Here is a 23,250-nt window from a genome sequence, read left to right as displayed (position 1 = left end):
GAAAGCCGACCTCACTGAGAGTACTGATAAATACATTTTGAAAAGTTTGCCAGCAAAAGGTCATTAAGGTCACACACAAAAATTTAAAAGTTGCATAAGTCACTTTGTAACTGAGATGAATGTCACTTCACATACATTCTTTTAAAATTAAATCAACAAATTATATGAAGATATTTCATATAATTTGTATATGCAGGCATTGTGCTGCACGAATCCCAGCGACCGATTAGGTCCCACAGAGTGGGTCTTCTCCGGGTCCCGTCAACTAAACAATGTTGGTTGGCGGGCCCCAGGGTAAGAGCCTTCTCTGTGGCGGCCCCGACTCTCTGGAACCAGCTCCCCCCAGAGATTAGAAATGCCCCTACCCTCCTTGCCTTTCGTAAACGCCTCAAAACCCACCTTTGTTGTCAGGCATGGGGGAATTGAGATATCTCCCCTGGGCCTATATAATTTATGTATTGTATGTTTGTAGGTATGTCTGCTTAAAAATGTTTTTTTTTTAACTATTTTAAATTTTAAATTGTAAATTATTAGATTTGTCATGAACTGTTTTATTGTGTTGTGAGCCGCCCCGAGTCTACGGAAAGGGGCGGCATACAAATCTAATAAATAAATAAATAAAACAAATAAATAAATAAATTGTCCTTTTTCTTTATTTGTAGATTTAGAAAGTGAATTTCCACAACTTTCAAGGAAATGCAGAGATATTTTATGCCAACCAATGGTTGTCTGGAGATTTACAACCCAAATTTTGCAACCCTAGATATTATGCATCAGATCCTATGCCTTGCATTCTTGAACATTTTGATTTTTGTTCCATCCCAGCTATTTTCAGAACTCAAAATATGCATGTCCTTCACCTGAACTTTACTATCACTGTCCCTTTAAAGATACAGATAGTCCTCAACTTACAACCATTCATTTAGTGACTTTGTCATACTTATGACTGTTGCAGTATCTCCATCGTCATATGATAAAATTTTGAACGTTTGGCAACTGGCTCATATATCTGAGAAGCAAAGTCAATAAGGAAGCCAGATTCACTTAACAACCATCTTATTAACTTAACAACTGTAGTGCTTCACAAATACAACTGTCTTGCTTAGGAACAGAAACTGTGTGCTCAATTGCAGGCGTAAGTTGAGCATTACATGTAATGAAAGAAGCATGTAAGACTCAAATTTCAAGAAAGGATTGCATTCACAAATTACTCCTTGTAGTAAGGTTACTTACCCACATAGTACGGTGTGTAGCATGGTGTAGCTAGGGAGTTATGTGTTGTGGTTTCTTTAGCAAAACCGAAGTCTGTAAGTTTTAATACAGTATTAGGCCTTTTTGAGGTATATAGAAGGTTTTCTGGCTGTAAGACAGAAAAAGATAAAGTCCTTAGTCAAAGGCTATCTTTTTTTAAAAAAAAAAGTTTTATTAAGTTTATATACATTTAAAAACCATACCAAAAAAAGAAATAAAGAACAAAAGAAAACTACAAGCAATATGACAGACACACACAAAAATGCTGTCTATAATGACAGCTAAGCTATTATCAATTAGTTCCATTAATTTTTATTAACTTCTAAATTCACCTTATGGTGCTAAATATCGATTGTAAGTGTTCAAATTTTATACAATAGTTTATAAAGTACTACTCATGTTACCATAATTTCTCCTCAATATTTACGGTATGTTTGTTCATTTAATTCATTAATAACAAGTTCCTGGATACATATTCCTTTATCTATTTGTTGATAAATAAGAATGTTTTAATTCACTATATACAGATTTCTACTATTTCCTTTTTGCTAGCAAAGCAAAGAAGTTGATATCTTCTATATCAACTTCTAAAACTTGCTCCAATCCTAGAAGGTTAAAAAAAGAGCCCACCACATAATATCATGTAATGCTATTTTCCTCTGTAATTTCATTCAAAATAATTTTATTCAAAAAAATCCTAGGATTTATTTATATAATAATTATATTTATTATTAATAATAATAATGAAAACAGAATAAAATCGAGTAAGAACCACCAATTTTTAAAAACTAGAATATTTATTGCTTGACTTCATTTATATATGGTACACTCACAGTCAAGAGGCCATCCCTCATCAGCTGTTAGTCATATTGTAACTTAAAAACCATTTAAATTGAGAAAAATAAGAACAATCAGTAAAGGAAAACAGCAAGATTATAAAACAGCAAATAAAAATATTGGAAGCAAGCTAAAATAATTCATGTTATGTTAAAGATATGTTAAAAGGGCTGAAGAAAGGATTTTGCCTGATCCTACGATGACATAAAATTAAGGCAGATATACCCAGTAATGGGCAGGTGCCCGCATGGGGGTGGTGTGTGTGCCACACACGCAGCTCCAGCTGCGCGTGCACAGAAGCAAAACAAGTGAAATATCGCGGTTGTTTTGATTTCTGTGTCCGCCTGCCCGCCCATGCCTGCCACCCGCCCAGAGGCGTCCCGGCATACAAAGGTAAGTGCATCCCTTCACTGGATATACCCTTCAAAGGAGAATGCTTATAAACAGAGTGTCAGTGATTTTTTTTAAAAAAACCAACTATGGTTGTAATTTGTCTAAACTCAGAACATTTATCATGCAAAGAACCCTTATAATCTGCCACTAATTATTCAGTTTGAAACACACACAAAAAATTACATGGTTTAAGCATTCTGCATTAAATAAGGCCTCCTTTTATTTCTGGTGATAAAGGTACAGTATTTAAGAAAAAGCTTTGGAAATTATACGCCCATGTTTCTTCAACACTCCGCAGTCTGCATTGTTTGCTGATCAGTTTCCGGTCACAATTCAAAGTGTTGGTTATGACCTATAAAGCCCTTCATGGCACCGGGCCAGAATATCTCAGGGACCGTCTTCTGCCGCACGAATCCCAGCGACCAGTTAGGTCCCACAGAGTGGGTCTTCTCCAGGTCCCATCAACCTAACAATGTCGCTTGGCGGGACCCAGAGGAAGAGCCTTCTCTGTGGTGGCCCCGACCCTCTGGAACCAACTCCCCCCAGAGATTAGAATTGCCCCCACCCTCCTTGCCTTATGTAAGCTGCTTAAAAACCACCTCTGCCGCCAGGCATGGGGGAACTAAGATACTGTACACTTTCCCCCTAGGCCTTCACAATTTTATGTATGGTATGTTTGTATGTACGATTGGTTTTTATATAATGGGTTTTAACTGCTTTTTTTTAGTATTGGATTTTGTTGTACTGTTTTACCGCTGTTGTTAGCCGCCCCGAGTCTGCGGAGAGGGGTGGCATACAAATGCAATAAATAATAATAATAATAATAATAATAATAATAATAATAATAACAACAACAACAACAACAACAATAATAATAATAATAATTGTTTATATCGCATAGGTCTAATTCAGGGATATCAAACTCAAGGGCCAGGGGCCAGATCTGGCCCTCAGAGCCACCCTGGAAACACCTGCAGATCTCAGGAGCTCGGGAGGGTTTTCGTTGGCAAAAATGTTGCAGGAGGCTGTTGCAGCGGAAACGGAACTTGGGAGCCCGTTTTCACTGGCAGAGTGCTTGGACCACTACCACTGCCCCCTTGCACAAGTGATGTTGAGCTGGTCATGGCCGCCTTGGCCATGCCCACCTTGGTCCCCCAAGGTCAAACACAACCCTGATGTGGCCCTCAATGAAATAAAGTTTGACACACCTGGTCTAAAATAATACATACCTTAACATCCCGGTGTGCAATGTTGATAGAGTGTAAATACTGGATGGCTTCTCCAATACTTTTCATTATTTCAGAGGCCTCTGAAGGAGATGAGAAAATGAGAAAGACCCCATTATTCTCAGTAATCAAACAAGCAAAAAATTCACATCCGAATTAACGATCACAATGCATTTCTGTATTAGGTTAAAATTCAGAGCATAAAATTCAGAGCGACCAGTTAGGTCCCACAGAGTTGGTCTTCTCCAGGTCCCGTCAACTAAACAATGTCATTTGGCGGGACCCAGAGGAAGAGCCTTCTCTGTGGCGGCTCCGACCCTCTGGAGTCAGCTCCCTCCAGAGATTAGAACTGCCCCCACCCTCCTTGCCTTTCATAAACTCCTCAAAACCCACCTCTGTTGTCAAGCGTGGGGGAACTGAAACATCTCCCCCTGCCTATGTATGATATGACTGTATGTATGTTTTTTATATATTGGGGTTTCTTGTTTTTTAGACTTTTTAAATGTATTATTGTTATTTTAGATTCTACCGTGTTTCCCCGAAAGTAAGACAGTGTCTTACTTTCTTTTTATCCCCAAAAGCCCCACTATGTCTTACTTTTGGGGTATGTCTTATATTGGAAAAAAATTGTCGAATTTTTTGTTTTAACCATAAAATTAACATTTAGACGCGGTGACCTATGGAGGGGGGGCGGCGTGGAAGTGGGCAGGAGGCGGCGCTCATTTGGATCAGACGGAGGCGGCAGACGCGGTGACGTATGGAGGGGGGCGGCGCGGAAGTGGGCAGGAGGCGGCGCTCATTAAGATCAGAGGGAGGTGGCAGACGCGGCGACGTATGGAGAGGGGGACGGTGCGGACGTGGGCAGGAGGCGTCGCGCAGCTAGATGAGAGGGAGGCGGCAATACCCCCGTGTTTCCCCGAAAGTAAGACATATGTCTTACTTTCGGGGTACGGCTTATATTAGCCGACCCCCCTGAAACCCCCGATATGTCTTACAATCGGGGGTGTCTTACTATCGGGGAAACAGGGTAACTATTAGATTTATCATTGTATATCGTTTTTATCATTGCTGTGAGCTGCCCTGAGTCTACGGAGAGGGGCGGCATACAAATCTAATAAATAATAATAATAATCATCATCATCATCATCATCATCATCATCATCATCAAATTTCTCAAGGCTACAACTTGTACACTGTGCATTTACATTATATTTCTCTCTTCCCTTTAATAACATGGTTCTTCTGTCCTAATGTTATAAATTACTTGTTTCCAAACTGTTGTTCACATCATAGGTTGAGATAGACTGTCTATCCCAGCCTATGGGATTTGACAATGTCAAATTTAAGGGACTGATTTAAAGCATCTGAAACCAACTAGAGATTTACATCTCACTGAAAATGCCATTCCATAGCTTACCTCTTCAATTCTATTTTAGGATACCAACCATGGTGTTTAGACTTGAAAATTACTGTATGTTCAATATGGGTCCAGAATTAAAATAATTTAATTTTTTTAAAGGAAATCTGATTTGAAATTGTTAACTTGAAAGTACATACATCCCATAGATCAGTGTTTCCCAACCTTGGCGACTTGAAGATATTTGGACTTCAACTCCCAGAATTCCCCAGCCAGCAAATGCTGGCTGGGGAATTCTGGGAGTTGAAGTCCAGATATCTTCAAGTTTCCAAGGTTGGGAAACACTGCCATAGATGAAGATGATGTTAAGGGAGACATTGAGGGACATTGCTGAAGGAACGGGGCTGGGTTTTTAAAAAGTCCATGACACTGCTATCTGTAAAAAGGAGGGCACAATTCAAGATTAATGAAGGATTTACGTTAATCTGAAGGAAATGGGCTGTTAAAAATATGAAACATAAATAAATAAATACGGTTTTGTGAGAAAAATGCTGATGTAGTAGTTAGAATGCATTATTGCAGGGTAATTCTACCAACTGCCAGAGTTCAATTCTGACTGGCTCAAGGTTGACTCAGCCTTCCATCCTTCCAAGGTCAGTAAAATGAGGATCCCAGATTATTTGGAGCAATATGCTTACTCTGTAAACCATTCAGAGAGGGCTATAAAGCACTGTGAAGTGGTATATAAGTCTAAGTGCTATTGCTGTTGCCATTCATTGCTGACACCAGCTTGAGGCAACAGGATGACAAAACTCAAGCACCACCAAAAAGACTGCATCAAATCTATTATATAACATGAAACCTAGATACAGGTTTACAAGATCATGTATTATTCATGTAATTATTGATGTATATAGCTGCCCTAGTAAGATGTGACCTGGAGAATATACAGGATAATATTAGTGTAAGAAGCAGGTAAACTAATATGGAAATATATCTGAGGAAATGTAAGAATAGATAAGATAGTATTAGAAAAAAGCCTGCAAAGTGTTCGTGAGATTTCAAAGACAAAATAATCCAAGTAGCTTTTAAATCAAAGGATCAAGACAGAGGATTAAAGCCTGAGGCCAGAACTTTAACAGAAAGGCCAAATTTTTTTTAAAAAAATCCATTTATGAGTGAGTGAGAGAGTGTGTGTGTGTGTGTGTGTGTGTGTGTGTGTGTTAATGGAAAGCATATATACATAAAGTAGGATTTTCAAGACTGATGATAGATGAGAAGTCATAGAGAAAAAGACTATAGTGAAATGTTTTACGGATGAGATTATAGAATAACAAAAATGAGCCCCTCTCCGAGGGAGATAGGTAGTTAAGAAATATGAAATGTAAATAAACAAGAAATATTTCAGGAGAGAGTATAGTCCCACCAGAAAACAGAAAATGGACTTTCAAATATGAAAACACCAGATGCAAATTAAAAATGACTTAAACTCTATGCCAACAAATGTGGACAAAATTTGTGGTCTAGACATTAGGAGAAAATTGTATGTGTATGGGGGGAAGAGAGGGGCGGAAGAGGGAGGGAGGGAGAGTGTGTCAAATGTCAAATGAAGAGAAGATTCACACAAGATAGTTAAAATAGAATTGATAATGAAAAATAAGAAGAGATTTCCTTCTTCTTTGATTTGACCCAACCTTTGATTGTCTTTATCATGCCAGAATGTGGAAATATATTAAACTAGTGGGTTGGTCCAAACACTTGATTATTACAATGAATAAAGTTGATACAGGAACTGAAAATGAAGGAACAGTGTAATTCAGAGTAAAAAAAGGATATGAAATGAGGATCTATATTGTTACCATTTATTTTTAAGTTCTACACTTTTGGAGAGGTAACTGAACTTACCAACTGGAGGCTAAAAATTTTAACAGTCTGAGATGTGCTGAAAATATTTTGTTAGCAAAAATTTTAAAAGACTAAAAAGACCTCACCGGTATGAAATTAAAAGTGTACAGTGAAAAGCAGATTAATGTTAAGTATTAAACAATGCTGTCAACAGGCATGCTCAATGAACTTACAGTTGGTGGTCAAGAAGTGAAGTACATAGTTTTGTTTTCTTGGACTTAGATAAAGATGGGCAGAGTGCTGGAGAGGTAAAGAGGAGTGCTATGGAGGAGGGACATAATAAAAAAATAAAAACATGAAGGATTAGACTACGTCCCTGATAATAAATATCAGAACTGTTAAAATAATGTGTTTTCCAATGGTAATGGAAAGTTGGAACACTGAAAAAAGAGAAAGAAGATAGCTTGTGAAATTGGGAAAGTTACAAAAGAATGCCATGGACAGCAGAAAGAATCAACCAACCAATCTAAAACAGTAACAGACTGATCACTCCTTTGAAAAGGTTATTATTAGTAGTAATAGTAGTATATGGCATTGCTACATTAACCAGGAGACTACAATGGTAAAGCAGATTAGTAGTCTGCTGCCAATTTGCTAGCTCTGCTGTGGTACAAGCTTGTGCACTTCCCAAGGTGCGCCACAGGAGGGCAAGCTAGCTTCGCACCAGAAAGATGAGCGGCTCTTCTTGCAATGTCACTCAAGGCCGCCCTTCCTCTACAAGATACACTTCACAAATGGCTATTGCAACCAGGAAGATTGAGAACCAGCAAGAATCTGACCGCCTGCACAAAGCACCAGCTTATTTCTCCGCTCAAATGTTCCTATTTATCTACTTACTCAGAACATACTTTCGAACTACTAGGTAGGCAGAAGTTGAGGAAAATGATGGGAGCAGGCTAGGGCTTGCACCACTGGAGCAAAGAACATCTCCAGTGTCATTAAATCACTGAGCCACTGTGCCTCCTTTGAAAAGATGATCAGCATGAAAAAAAAAACCTCTTATATTTTAGGCATATCAGACTGGAAAAAGCAATTAGGCCAGCAGGGTTTAGGAAACTAGAAGAAGGGAAAGACTATGGATAAGGTAGATAGACAGGATCAAAGACATTGTGAGAAAGTTACTGGAAAAGCTATGGTGTTATCTTTGGAGACAAATTGAAATAATGAACATTTGCCATCCTTTCACCAGAGTCTGGGTCACATTCAGTAGCACTTGACTAACTAGCAAGTAAAATAAAGAACATGGTAGATTTAATGGCCCTAAAGTTTATCCAAGCCTGTTTGAAAGTAATTGTTTGGAAACCCCTTGGAAGAATTACCAGTAGGTTAGGTATCTTTTGCAAGAAGACTTAGGACTTTTTCAATAGTGCCCATGCTAAAGGATAGGAGAATATGAACATCTGTATTAAGCTTGATGAAATCTATTCTATCCCTTCATACCTCTTTCTGTGAAAGCTTGGTCTCCTCTATCTTGAATTCGACTGAATAGTTCTCCTCCATCCAAGCTGAAATTCATAAAAAGAAATTAGTTATGATAACAATTGCTGTCTCAATCCAAAATATGAACACATTTCTATCACCACTGAGCTTCAAGTACTCGGGTCTTCAGAATATTGTCCCCTTTAAGTAAATTGAGCATTGCGGTAGATTGGCTGATTACACTAATGCACTAAACCAGAGATATACAACTTGGCAACTTTTAAGATTTGCACCCTTCAACTTCCAGAATTCCCCAGCCACAATGTGAAACATAAAACATTTTTTTTTTCAAACTATACTGGCTGAAAGCAAACATTCCTACTAAGCAAAACCAAACTATAAAATCTTGTGGTTACATAAAATGTGAACACAGTCACTGTCTCAATATGCAGATAATTGTGATAAAGAAGAAACAACAAAGTTATATCGAGATAGATTAACACATCAGTTGTGATGCAGTCCATAAAAAAACCCACCCCCACAATAAATATGACTTATTATTTATTAATTGGTTTTATATACTGCCCCTCTGTGACACAAGACAATTATTATCTCAATGGTAAATATGTTAATTTTCCTAATCAAATCAAAGCATGTATAAATTCCAGTGTTAAAGGAATGGATCATAATGCAGCAACTACAAAGATTAAAATATATAGCCACTGAGAATATATTCCACAATATATCATATTTTTCAGAGTATAAGACACACCTTTTTCCTCCCTAAAAGAGGCTGAAAATTTAGGTGCGTCTTATACTCTGAATGTAGGTGTTTGGGTTTTTGTTTTTTAAGCTTTTTTTCAGCCCTAGCTAGGTGCTAATATCTTCCCAGTTCTTACCTTGCAGGCTCTTTCATTATTACTCTCTGCAAAGAATGTTTTCCAAGCCTTAAACCTTTGCAGGCTTTTTTAAATTGTTCTACTAGTTCTAATAGTTTCTTTCCAGCTCTAACTAGCTGCTAATGATGTTCTCAGCTCTTACCAGCTTACAAACTCTTTCATTGTAACTCTCTCTGAATAAGGTCTTTTTAAGCCCAAACCAGGGGATAAAATAATGTGTTGAAGCTGACCAGACTAAGGATGCTAGCCAGATGAATATCTGGTAGGCAGATTTTTTTTCTCCTATTTTCCTCCTGAAAAACTAAAGTGCATATTATACTCCGGTGCAGTCTTATACCTTCAAAAAATATGTTAATCACTTCTATAACCAAGAAATAGATTTTTACCCACATTTGAGACCCCAGGCCCAGGCATAGGGCCAGACCTTTAAGAACTTGCTTCATTTTTATCTCATTAAATAATATTTTTCAAGCAAAGTGCTTTATTTTTGACCCAATTCATTTACCCAGTAATGTTACTTGCAAATGTGAACAGCCTTTAGGTTGTTTACAGCTTGAGAATTTCCTAAAAATCTCCCACACCCATGCATGAAAATAAACCTTAAAAAAAACTTTCATTGAAATTGATGGATGCTTAAAAACTAACTGTCCTTCAAGAGAGATACCTGGGAAATGATAGTGCTTTGTAAAAAGAGAATAAATGCCTACTATCCCAAATGTGATTTTCCACAAATGCTCTGCGCTGGAGGCACATTTTGTTGCTTTGTATTTTAAAGTCTAACTGATGCAGAGAAGGTCCAGAAAGTCCAGTTGCCTCTTGAAAAAGCACCTTTGGGACAACCATGACCTGGATGACTGAAAAATCTCCATAGTGAGGGCCATAACCATAACCAAACATTCCCCACTTTTGCTTTAGAGCAAAATTCCTGGGGGGGGGGGGGAATCATTTAATTATCTCTACAAAGTCTCCATATTTCATTGCACTGATGTCATCCTTTATATTTGGGTGGAGGGACTTAGAATCTCTTCCAATACAGGGGTCCCCAAACTTTTTACACAGGGGGCCGGTTCACTGTTTCTCGGACTGTTGGAGGACCGGACTATTAAAAAAAACTATGAACAAATCCCTATGTACACTGCACATACCTTGTTTTAAAGTAAAAAACAAAATGGGAACGTACTATTTAGAGGGGGGAGAAGATCTGAAATTCATATATGTTTGTTTTGTTTTTAATTTTCTTTTGTTAACATCTGATTGGCTATACAAGGTTTTCTTGGCTTATGAAAAATGTATAAAGAAGGAAGCACTTTGGCATAATGGCTAACAAGTTAGAAATATAATTGGTGTTGCACTTTTTGAAGGAACATTAAGGAGGGAATTTATTAAAAGAAAATGAATGTAACTGGATGACAAAATTAGAAAAAAAAACCTTTTGCAACTTTTTTGATGATTGATATTAGTTACTAACAAAATACCACATTTTATTCATGGAAAATTAGATGGTACACTGTGTTGTTTGAATGTATGTTGAGAGAAAATTTTTAAAAAAGTACCCCCCCCCCCAAAAAAAATAACAGTCCTTCCTTCCTCTGTCCCTCCATTTCATTCTTCCTTCCTTCCTTCCTTTCTTCCTTGTTTCCTCCATTTCTCCTTCTTTCCTTCCTTCCTTCCTTCCCTCCTTCATTCCTCTCCACTTCTCCTTTCCTCCCTCTCTTTCGCTTTTCTTTCTTTCTCTCTTTTCCCTGTGCTCTTGTCACTCACTGGCGGGCCGGATAAATGGCCTCAGTGGGCCGCATGTGGCCCGCGGGCCGTAGTTTGGGAACCACTGTCTTAAAGCCTGGGCAGAAGCATTTCTCACCAATTGAGAGGAGATGGAGGTCAAAATTCTCCCTCTCTTCAGCCCCCCTTGCTCTCACACTCACTTGCACAAACCTGTCTGTCTTTCCGGCTTTGCCCAATGGTCAGCATGAAGCTAGCCACTGTGGAAAAGATACAAGACCCACGATTTTTGTGGAGGTTTGTAAAATGGAGTTGTCCCAAAGGGGCTTTTTAAGAAGCAACTGGACTTCTTCTTTTTTTTCTTTGAAGATGTTCCACCTCTCATCCACGAAGCTTCTTCCACTCTGGATGGTGAGGAATGGAAGAATTTATATTCCTTGCAAACAGCTGGTCATTTATGTTCTTTTAGACAGTCCTTGAAGTCGCTTGGAGGTTTATCTGCGCCCTCAGGGTCACCTGAGTGGGGCAAATGGGTGTGGAGCCTTCTTGGAACTGCCATTCCCCATCATCCAGTCAAAGCTGAAGAGGTTTCTTGGATGAGAAGCGAAAGGTCTTCAAAGAACAGCCCCCCCCCCCCCCCCCCAGAAAGCCCAGTTGCCTCTTGAAAAAGCACCTTTGGGACAACCGTGACCTGGATGACTGAAAATCTCCATAGACATGTATAATGGAGTTAGCAGCTCACATGGGCAAGCAGAAAATGAAAGAAGGAAATCTTTGCTGAATCATTCCACAACCTTGTAACCCTGTTCTTCTCTTCCAGGTCTTACTATACTACCCATTCCGTCTTCCTCTTTTGATAGAAGATGCTTCTTTGCTTAAATTGCAATATATTCAAGTTTAAAATAATATGTCCTGGGGTTTTTTTTAAGTCTTACTTTTATATTTTATAGGTATGCCCATGTTACACCAACACTCCGCAATCTGCCTTGGTTGCCGATTAATTTCCGATCACAATTCAAAGTGTTGGTCTTCACCTATAAAGCCCTTCATGGCATCGGACCAGAATATCTCTGGGACCGCCTTCTGCCGCACGAATCCCAGCGACTGATTAGGTCCCAGAGAGTTGGCCTTCTCCGGGTCCCGTCGATTAAACAATGTCGTTTGGCGGGTCCCAGGGGAAGAGCCTTCTCTGTGGCGGCCCCGACCCTTTGTAACCAGCTCCCCCCTGAGAATAGAACTGCCCCCACCCTCCTTGCCTTCCGCAAACTCCTTAAAACCCACCTCTGCCGTCAGGCATGGGGGAACTGAAATATCTTCCCCAGGCCTATACTGTTTATGTATGGTATGTTGTGTGCATATTTTTTTTAAATTATGGGTTTTTAGCTTTCTAATTATTGAATTTGTATTATATATTGTTTTCTGTTGCTGTTGTGAGCCGCCCCGAGTCTGCGGAGAGGGGAGGAATACTAACTAACTGACTGACTGACTGACTGACTGACTGACTGACTGACTGAATGAATGAATGAATGAATGAATAAATAAATAAATAAATAAATAAATAAATATTATGACTTAAATTGATTGGATGGTTTAGTTTACCCTTTGAGTATGAGATGGGCTTACCTTTAGAAACGGCCCCCCAAAATTCAGTTGATCCAAAAAGTTGCAAAAGTGCTAACAGGATCACTCAGCAATGAATATATTATCTGGCCCTTGAATGATAGAATTTGACTTCTGTTATCTTTATGAGCCTGATTCAACAAGTTGACCTTGGTTATGTAGCCCTGAGTGGCCAAGGATAAATAATGTGAAAAACCATATTCTTCCTATCCAACTATGCTGTTTACAAAACCCTTATCTTACATGCTTTTGCTCTGGCATAAGGCAAATAGAATAAAAATAACATATCCAGGGAGGGGAAGGGCACCAATATGCCTCTAGATTTCCACTTCCCGCACTAATAAATGACACTCACCATTCCATAACTATCAGGAGACATTTTCGACCCTGGTAAAGATTTTCATAAACATCCATGATCTTCACAATATGGGAGCATTGAGATGCTCTCCAGTGGAGTTCAACTTCCCTTCGAGCTTTTGGACAGTCTTGCAACATCTAAAAAGGACAAGAGAAGAAAGAGGGATTTCTCCCTTAATTTGGGAAGCATATTTGCTCAACATTAATCACCAACCATAGGACACTGCAAATTAGAATTTCAACTCCTTTATCACCAACCATAGGACACTGCAGATTAGGATTTCAACTCCTTTATCAATTGGAAACTAGATTTCACATGATCTATCACATTAACACGTTCGTTAAAAATGAATGACTCACTATTTTTCCATATCTGTCATTCCCAAATACTTCCTTTGCATTTCTGGAATAGATAGGGCATTTTTCCCCCCTAGTTGGTTCTTTGGTTTGGGGGTATTAAAGATTTTAAGGCCTTTACTAAATTTATGTCCAGGATAAAATTTAATTTTAATTTAATTTATTTTGTCAATCTCATATTAGATAATACATATAAGTATATACATAATTTGAATACAGTTTTTCTCATCATCTACTAGTTTTTCTCATCATTCCTATCATCCTTTTCCTCCCACCTATGACTGTATGACTGTAACTTGTTGCTTGTATCCTAAGATTTTTATTAATATTGTTTCTTCATTTGACCCCTATGACAATAATTAAGTGTTGTACCTCATGATTCTTAACAAATGTATCTTTTTCTTTTATGTAGAAAAAGCCGCCCCGAGTCTACGGAGAGGGGCGACATACAAATCTAATTAATAATAATAATAATAATAATAATAATAATAATAATGATGCACGCTGAGAGCATATGCACCAAGACAAATTCCTTGTGTGTCCAATCACACTTGGCCAATAAAATTATATTCTATTCTATTCTTTACTGATAGGAACAGATGAAAAATGGTTTAAACACTACAATAGTCCCTCACCTATCGCTGGTGTTACGTTCCAGACCCGGCCTCAATAGGTGAAATCCGCAATGGGGAATTTATCGACTGATAGTACTTATTTAAGTATTTATATTGTAATTGTTTGGTAAGTTTTCATTGTTTTAAGTGTTTATAAACCCTTCCCACACAGTATTTATTTTAGATACAGTATTTAAATACAGTACAGTATTTACAATTTTATATATATATATATTTTTTAAACCTGCCGATCGAGTTTGACGGGCTGTTTAAATCTGCCGATCGACTTCCTCAGAAACCCGCGAACCAGCGAAGATCCGCGGATTATTTTTCTCATTAATATTTCTTGAAACCCCGCGATGAAGTGAAGCCGCAGTAGGTGAAGCGCGGTATAGCGAGGGACTACTGTATATGTAACTGCTACAGGTAAAAATGAAAGAAGTGGTGAAAGAAACAATGATAGTATAGGCAAAAAAATTTGGATACACAATTGAATTAGAAAAATGACAACAGGCATGGGAAAGAAATTAACAATGGCAATGGCATATGAAGAAAATGTGTATAAAATATTTTTAGATGCCACATGTCACATGTCACCAGAGAAAATAGCAAAAAGGTTTAAGGATAAGCCAGCAAAACATTGGAAGTGTCATCAAACTCCACGATCTTATTATCATATGTGGTGGACATGCAGAGAAGCAATAATTTTTTGGACTAAAATACAAATATAGTTAGAAAAAATGTTAAAATATAGGATAGAATTGAGACCATTAATTCTATTAATGGTCTCAAGAGGGCTACAAGAATGGTGGAAGGTCTTAAGCATAAAACGTATCAGGAAAGACTTAATGAACTCAATCTGTATAGTCTGGAGGACAGAAGGAAAAGGGGGGACATGATCGAAACGTTTAAATATATTAAAGGGTTAAATAAGGTCCAGGAGGGAAGTGTTTTTAATAGGAAAGTGAACACAAGAACAAGGGGACACAATCTGAAGTTAGTTGGGGGAAAGATCAAAAGCAACATGAGAAAATATTATTTTACTGAAAGAGTAGTAGATCCTTGGAACAAACTTCCAGCAGATGTGGTAGATAAATCCACAGTAACTGAATTTAAACATGCCTGGGATAAACATATATCCATCCTAAGATAAAATACAGAAAATAGTATAAGGGCAGACTAGGTGGACCATGAGGTCTTTTTCTGCCGTCAGACTTCTATGTTTCTATGTTTCTATTAATGTTCCTATTATTAGGCATCTTACCAAAAAAATATAATAAAGAAGACTCTTATTTGATGGTACATATAGTAACAACAGTGAGAATAGGAGAGAAAGAGAAGGGTGAAGAGGAAAGAAGAAAGGGAGAGGAGGGGAAGATAAGGAGGGGAGAAGAGGATAGGAAAGAAGGTAAGAGGAGGAAGGAGAAGAGGGATAAGAGACAGGAAAGGGATGTAGAAAAAGATGTAAAGGAAGGGAAAGGAAAGGAAGCAGAAAGAGGGAGGAGAAGAGAGAGGAATTATGGGAAATAAAAAAGGGAAATAAGGGATGTCAAAAACAGGGTAAATGGTATAAAATACAGTGATACCTTGTCTTACAAACTTAATTGGTTCCGGGACAAGGTTCTTAAGGTGAAAAGTTTGTAAGACAAAACAATGTTTCCCATAGGAATCAATGGAAAAGCGATTAATGCGTGCAAGCCCAAAATTCACCCCTTTTGCCAGCCGAAGCACCCGTTTTTGTGCTGCTGGGATTCCCCTAAGGCTCCCCTCCATGGGAAATCCCACCTCTGGACAGTGTTCCCTCTAATTTTTTTTCGGTGTGGGCGGAAAACTATAGTGTCTGAGCAGCAGTCACTTCAGGACTGGGCGGTGTGTGTGTATATATATATATACATAGATATAGATATAGATAGATATATAGATATAGATAGATATATAAATATATAAAAAATATTTTTAGCTGAATATATATATATATATATATATATATATATATATATATATATATGAAATGTTTTTAGCTGAAATATATATATATATATATATATAAAATGTTTTAGCTGAAATATATACATATATATATATATATTTCCCTTCTATTTTATTGAAATTAATAATAAAACAAAACCAAAATCTATTACTATTAAAACTAAAACAACCAGCAAAAACAAAAACAAAACTATTAATAAATCTATGCTTTAAAATCCACTTAAATAGTTGAGCTAGTTTCAAACTAGATTTTGATTTTCTTTCTCTCTTTCTTGCTCCCATTCTTTTCTATCTGTTTCTGTCTCTTTTCCTCTCTTCCTCCCTCCCTCTCTTTCCCCCTTCTCTTCTTTCTCTCTCCCTCCCCCCTCCATCCCTCTCACTCTTTCCCTCTTTCTCATCCTCCTTTCCTATTTCTCCATCCCTCCCTTTCCTTCTTTCTCTCTTCCTTCCTCTCTTTTTTCTCTCTGTCTTACTCTCTTCTTATTTTTCCTGCCCCGCAACACCACTCACTCGCACAAATATGTTTTTTGGGGCCAGAAGCACGGGGGCTTCCTGGGAAACTTTCCTTTTTCCCTGGGACCCGGAGAAGGCGGCCGTCGGATATGGGGTGAAAAGGCTCGGAGGCAAGAGCCCCGCCATCACCCCGAGCAATTTGCGTAACGAAGTAGACTGCTGAGGCACCGGGCAGTACCCATGGGAAGGTTGGGGGAATTGCGACAGGGTGGCGGCCGAGCTTGGGCGGTGGGGGAACCGCGGTAGGCTGACGGCTGGTTCTGGGTGGCGGCGGGCGGGCCGCGGCGGCGCGGGAAGCCGCAGTAGGTTGCCGGCGGGTCTGGGAGGCCACGGACGGGCCGCGGCAAGCCGGAGAAGCCGCGGCGGCGCGGGAAGCCGCGGTAGGCTGCCGGCCGGGTCTGGGAGGCCACGGGCGGGCCGCGGCAAGCCGGAGAAGCCGCGGTAGGCTGCCGGCCGGGTCTGGGAGGCCACGGGCGGGCCGCGGCGGCGTGGGAAGCCGCGGTAGGCTGCCGGCCGGGTCTGGGAGGCCACGGGCGGGCCGCGGCAAGCCGGAGAAGCCGCGGCGGCACGGGAAGCCGCGGTAGGCTGCCGGCTGGGTCTGGGAGGCCACGGGCGGGCCGCGGCAAGCCGGAGAAGCCGCGGCGGCGCAGGAAGCCGCGGTAGGCTGCCGGCCGGGTCTGGGAGGCCACGGGCGGGCCGCGGCGGCGCGGGAAGCCGCGGTAGGCTGCCGGCCGGGTCTGGGAGGCCACGGGCAGGCCGCGGCGGCGCGGGAAGCCGCGGTAGGCTGCCGGCCGGGTCTGGGAGGCCACGGGCGGGCCGCGGCAAGCCGGAGAAGCCGCGGCGGCGCGGGAAGCCGCAGTAGGCTGCCGGCCGGGTCTGGTAGGCCACGGGCGGGCCGCGGCGGCGCGGGAAGCCGCGGTAGGCTGCCGGCAGGTCTGGGAGGCCACGGGTGGGCCGCGGCAAGCCGGAGAAGCCGCGGCAAGCCGGAGAAGCCGCGGCGGCGCGGGAAGCCGCAGTAGGCTGCCGGCCGGGTCTGGGAGGCCACGGGCGGGCCGCGGCGGCGCGGGAAGCCGCGGTAGGCCGGCGGCCTGGCCCAGGGCCCCCGGTCATCACCCCCACCCTTGTTCCCACCCCCACCCCATGGATGCTTAGAAGGCTTGGCAGCAGACCGCGCCGCCAGACCCAGGGACCCCCAACGGTTTTCTTACCTTACCGGGCCAGCAGCTAAACAACCATTTGGCTGCGAGGGGTGTGTGTACGCGGAGAACGTCTGGGATTTAAGGGGCGGGGAAGAAAGCGGGCCTATAATTGGCCCCTTTCTTTCCCGCCTTTACTTGAAGGAACTGTTGCTGCAAACTGTTGTTTACAGAGCAGCGGCAGTTCCTTTAATTTCAAATTCCGGCGCAGCGATCGGTCCTGTGCGCTGGAATTTGAAATTCCCGCGCTGGGGGTTAAAAACCTCTGCGCTATAGCGCGCTGCGCAGCTTAGAGGGAACTATGCCTCTGGACTTCCGTTGCCAGTGAAGCACCCGTTTTTGTGCTGCTGGGATTCCCCTCAGGCTCCCCTCCATGGGAAATCCCACCTCTGGACTTCCGTTGCCAGTGAAGCACCCGTTTTTGTGCTGCTGAGATTCCCCTCAGGCTCCCCTCCATGGGAAATCACACCTCTGGACTTCCGTTGCCAGTGAAGCACCCGTTTTTGTGCTGCTGGGATTCCCCTAAGGCTCCCCTCCATGGGAAATCCCACCTCTGGACTTCCGTTGCCAGTGAAGCACCCGTTTTTGTGCTGCTGGGATTCCCCTAAGGCTCCCCTCCATGGGAAATCCCACCTCTGGACTTCCGTTGCCAGTGAAGCACCCATTTTTGCACTGCTGGGATTCCCCTGCAGCATCACAAAAACACGGAAGTCCAGAGGTGGGGTTTCTCATGGAGGGGAGCCTCAGGGGAATCCCAACAGCGCAAAAACGGTCTGGCAGTGGAAGTCTAGAGGTGGGGCATCCGAGCTGCGGCGGTGGGTTTGTAAGGTGAAAATAGTTTGTAACAAGAGGCAAAAAAATCTCAAACCCCGGGTTTGTATCTTGAAAAGTTTGTATGATGAGGCGTTTGTAAGACGAGGTATCACTGTATAATGATTGTATTAATGAAATAGCAAATATGTACAGAAGTATACTATTATTATTATTATTGAGAAAATGAAATGATATATTTGGGGTGGAAATATATGAAATAAAATAAACAATTTGCAAAAAAAAGTAACAAAAATTAAATATTTTTATCAGCATCACACTAGTTGTGGATATACGATTTAAGTAACCTTATATTTATTAATATTAGCATTTTAGAAATCCTAGTATTGATACATTTTTCCTTGCCTTTAAAGGTTTATATAAAGTATATAAATTTAATTTAAAAATCACTCACATTTAGATTGTAATGAATATAATCGACAGACAAGGAAATAATCCCAAATAAAGCCAATTCTGCCCCCTGGTGGCAAAAGTTCATCCATATGTTAATTATCCCACATTTTTATATAACTAGCATTCTCCTCTTCAAAATGTATCACTGAAGAGCTCCACTCTAAATACCTTTCCCGAGATTCATTCAGTAATCCTGAGTTTTCATTATTTCTCAAGTCTGAGTGATCATTAATTTAAAAAGTAAGTAAACGTGAAAGCTGTCATGAGTCTTTCATGGATTTTTTTTTAAAAAAAGACTTATTTTTAAAATCCAATAAAAAATAACAATATTGAAAATTAAAACTTAAGCTTGTAGTTTCTATAGAAAAATCATAATGAAAATGCTTGCTGGATCAGACAAGAACCCTACGCAGTGTGGCATCCTTTTCCCATGCTGGCCATCTTACTGATAAGAGCACATGAGGTCAACTTCAGCCGACTGACACTGTCTCCAACAAACTAGTATCCTGATAAGTGGCTCCTAGGAGCTTTAGTTACTACAACCTTGCCTAACCTCCCTAATCCCCATATAAAAGCAACCAAATTGGCAACCATAATGACATCCGGTGGACTCAAATGTTCTAATTCCAACTACGGTATGTCCTGCCTCAGGTAGTTTACTTGGTACCAAATATTTCTATAAGGGTATGTGAGAATGATTTTGAGAAATGAAAGGAAGAGCTATAAACTATGCGACCATACTATGAGCCAACAGGCAGGCGAATGAGGACATGGGAAGCATTTCAGAAAGATGAGAAATACTTTCAAACTTGAAAGATTGTCTTATTATAAACCTACAATAAGATTTGTGCTAATTTTACTAATTTAGCTAATTTCTCTTCATATCTTATCTTCCTAGTGAAATCATTCTATAAATCTGCAGCATATTCCTTACTGGTTTATATCCAATCCCTTCCCTAGATTCTAACTTTTCTTCAAAAATTCTTCTATCCCCCTGAAATCTTTTAGCTAATTTTTTTCATTGGGATTCCTTTGGCCACTATAGAATTCTCTGTGGTGGCCCCGACCCTCTGGAACCAGCTCCCCCCAGATATCAGGGTTGCCCCCACCCTCCTTGCCTTTCCCAAGCTCCTTAAAACCCACCTCTGTCATCAGGCATGGGGGAATTGAAATTTCCCTTCCCCCTAGGCTTATAGAATTTATACATGGTATGCTTGTATGTATGAGTGGTTCTTTAAATTGGGGTTTTTTAGATTGTCTTTTAATATTAGATTTGTTTACATTGTCTTTTTATATTGTTGTTAGCCGCCCCGAGTCTTCGGAGAGAAGCGGCATACAAATCTAATAAATAAATAAAATAAAATAAATAAATTCAAGTGCACAAAGCACACAATTCCATCTGTGAAATTTTCACTTCAAAGAAATGACCTCTGTCCAAGCTATGATGATAATTGCAATCCACCATAAACAGGGTGGCACCAGATGAGAAAAATTAAAATATTAAATATATGCCTCTTTGTGACATACTTTTTCAGATTGTTTACATATTTTATGTGAATATTACTGCTTGATACTAAATCAAGGCTTTCCTATTTTCCTAGGAAATGTTTATCAACCTAGCAAATCCTCTACCATTTATCTATGTTCAGCTACCAGCTGCCACCTTTGGGAATAAAACTTGTTAATTATTGTAAACTGTGCCTGGTTATATATACATAACAGTGAGGTGTGTACATTTGAAACTTTTCAGATGTTTTAATGGAATCTAAATTAGGTGCCAACTATAATTAGAATCTAAATTTGGCTTTTTCCGTTTTTTTTTTAGCAGAAATCAAGACAGAATACATTTTCCCTCACCCCCTCAGAAAATATAAGCTAATAAACATGCTTAATGGCTGAATCTAATGTTTTCCTTTCAATCATGTGATAATTTCTCCTTGTGCATGGAATTTGTGTTAGTATATTCAGGCAGGCAGAACTGGTTTAGTGTTACATTGCTTCCCTGGCAAAGAAAAACTACTATGTTACCTTAGCAAGCTATCCTGTTTTCCCCCAAATTAAGCCATCGCCTGATAATAAGCCCAATTGGGCTTTTGAGTGCCTGCCAATAAGGCCAAGCACTTATTTCAGAGTTCAAAAAAAATGTTTTCGGGGAAGCACCGTATTGCTTTGTAGACTCATAAATATGTTTCAGGTTTAATTCATTTAATTATATGTAAAGTATACAGTGTTCCCTCGATTTTCGCGGGGGATGCGTTCCGAGACCGCCCGCGAAAGTCGAATTTCCGCGAAGTAGAGATGCGGAAGTAAATACACTATTTTTGGCTATGAACAGTATCCCAAGCCTTCCCTTGACACTTTAAACTCCTAAATTTACAATTTCCCATCCCCTTAGCAATCATTTAGGTTATTACTCACCATGTTTATTTATTAACGTTTATTTTAAAAAATGTTTTTTAAAGGCAGATGAAAGTTTGGCAATGACATATGACATCATCGGGCGGGAAAAACTGTGGTATGGGGGGGGAACCGTGAAGTATTTTTTAATTAATATTTTTGAAAACCCGTGGTATAGACGTTCCGCGAAGTTTGAACCTGCGAAAATCGAGGGAACACTGTACATTGTTTTTAGATTTTTATGTTAACAAGAATAACCTCTCTAACAAAGAACAACATGCTTTACAGAGGAGAGGGAGAAAGAAAAAGAGAAAAAAGATCTTACTCGGGGAAACACGATAGCCAACATTTGACTTGGCTTCTCAGGTCACACAGTCAGGGCTCAAAATAAATCCTGTCTTTCAAGCAGACAACATCAAAAGAAATACATAAACCTCAAACTTGAAAGATCGGGAGTGTTGGCTTAATATTATACCAACATTCGTCACAAGCCCACGTGGATGGTTAAAAGTCTACCAAAAAAGTCACCCAATACTGTGCAGATGTTGCCATCTCCAAACATGGGAATCCCAATCAATATATCAACATGCAGCTTTTTTCCGTGGTCAGAGGTATTATCAGAGAATTTCATGTTCTCTAGTACCTGGGCTTAAGTAATGTCAAGTTTTCCTGACCTTTAGCCAGAAAACTGTCAAAGGATATTACAGTGTAAAGTTCAAGATATCATAAAAATTTCCCTTCTACTTAGCCAGCAAATGTGTTTCTAGCCTGTATCATTTCAGACTGTCATGGGCCCACACTTATCTTGAATGCTCTTCCATACAAAAAACATTACCCATACCAAAGAAAAGAGTTTATTCGATTTATTTATCTATTCGATTTATAAGACTGACGGCAGAAAAAGACCTCATGGTCCATCTAGTCTGCCCTTATACTATTTCCTGTATTTTATCTTACAATGGATATGTTTATCCTAGGCATGTTTAAATTCAGTTACTGTGGATTTACCAACCACGTCTGCTGGAAGTTTGTTCCAAGGATCTACTACTCTTTCAGTGAAATAATATTTTCTCACGTTGCTTTTTATGCCACCCTTTTCCTTAGACTCAGGGCAGCTTACAACATGTTAGCAATAGCATTTTTTTAACAGAGCCAGCAATATTGCCCCCACATTTTACCCACCTCAGAAGAATGGAAAGCTGAGTCAACCTTGAGTCGGTGATGAGATTTGAACCGCTGACCTGCAGATCTAGCAGTCAGCTTTAATGGCCTGCAATACTGCACTCTACCCACTCCGCCATCTCAGCTAGATGTGTTCTAGTCTCATCTAATCTTTCTAAATGATATTTTTTTTAACAATGTAAAAGAATTTAATTATTTAAATTCCCTCCTACATTTTGACATAATAAACTCAGAGGAAAAAACCCGGATAAAACCTTCACCATCTTTGACATCTTCTTCAGGGACATATTCTTCAAAGTCTATGAAGTACAACTAGTCTTGCCACCTAGAGTAGACCCATGGCAAGATAAGTTTAACAAAGCGTTACCATTCATGGTTTTATTTGGCAGGCAACAATAGGAGATTTTTACAATAAACTTTAATTGTAGGATGTGCATGCAGAATGTAATACATAGGGGGGAAACAAGGTTGTGGAAGATCTTCAAAAAAGCGTGTGACAAGTTGTGGGAGTTCTTATCCTAGGTCAGTTTCTCCCTGACTGCTTTGGCACCTCTCAACAGAGTTATAATCCAATCCACCCTGCCAGCTGCTCTTCCCTTAATTCCATCCAAAACAAGTTTGACATTCCTTTACCTGATTCATCCCTGGAAGCTTTTCCTACCAAACAAGATCATTAAATGAAACTCCACTTTATATATTGCTAATATCACAAGAAATACCCAGGCTTCATGCTCTGGGGAATCTACAGCATGATACCATGGTCAGACTGAAGGATGCCAATGCGTTAGAAGAAAG

General features: G+C 40.1%; 1 protein-coding gene across 1 annotated transcript in view; it reads right to left on the bottom strand.

Annotated features, from left to right (window-relative positions):
- Nucleotides 1-23,250, bottom strand: part of MAPKAPK2 (MAPK activated protein kinase 2) — a 94,338-nt gene that overhangs the window by 8,864 nt on the left and 62,224 nt on the right. Inside the window, exons 2-5 of the mRNA XM_070745555.1 lie at nucleotides 12,982-13,121; nucleotides 8,410-8,474; nucleotides 3,711-3,790; nucleotides 1,234-1,360 (exon numbers count right to left, since the gene is read on the bottom strand). Of these exons, the coding sequence (XP_070601656.1) occupies nucleotides 1,234-1,360; nucleotides 3,711-3,790; nucleotides 8,410-8,474; nucleotides 12,982-13,121 (412 nt within the window). The remainder of the gene's footprint in view (nucleotides 1-1,233; nucleotides 1,361-3,710; nucleotides 3,791-8,409; nucleotides 8,475-12,981; nucleotides 13,122-23,250) is intronic.

The sequence above is a fragment of the Erythrolamprus reginae genome, chromosome 3 (genome assembly GCF_031021105.1).
Source record: "Erythrolamprus reginae isolate rEryReg1 chromosome 3, rEryReg1.hap1, whole genome shotgun sequence".
Taxonomy (NCBI): Eukaryota; Metazoa; Chordata; class Lepidosauria; order Squamata; family Dipsadidae; genus Erythrolamprus; species Erythrolamprus reginae.
The sequence above is the reverse complement of the archived record's forward strand: the minus strand, read 5'-3'. Positions and strand labels throughout refer to the sequence as shown.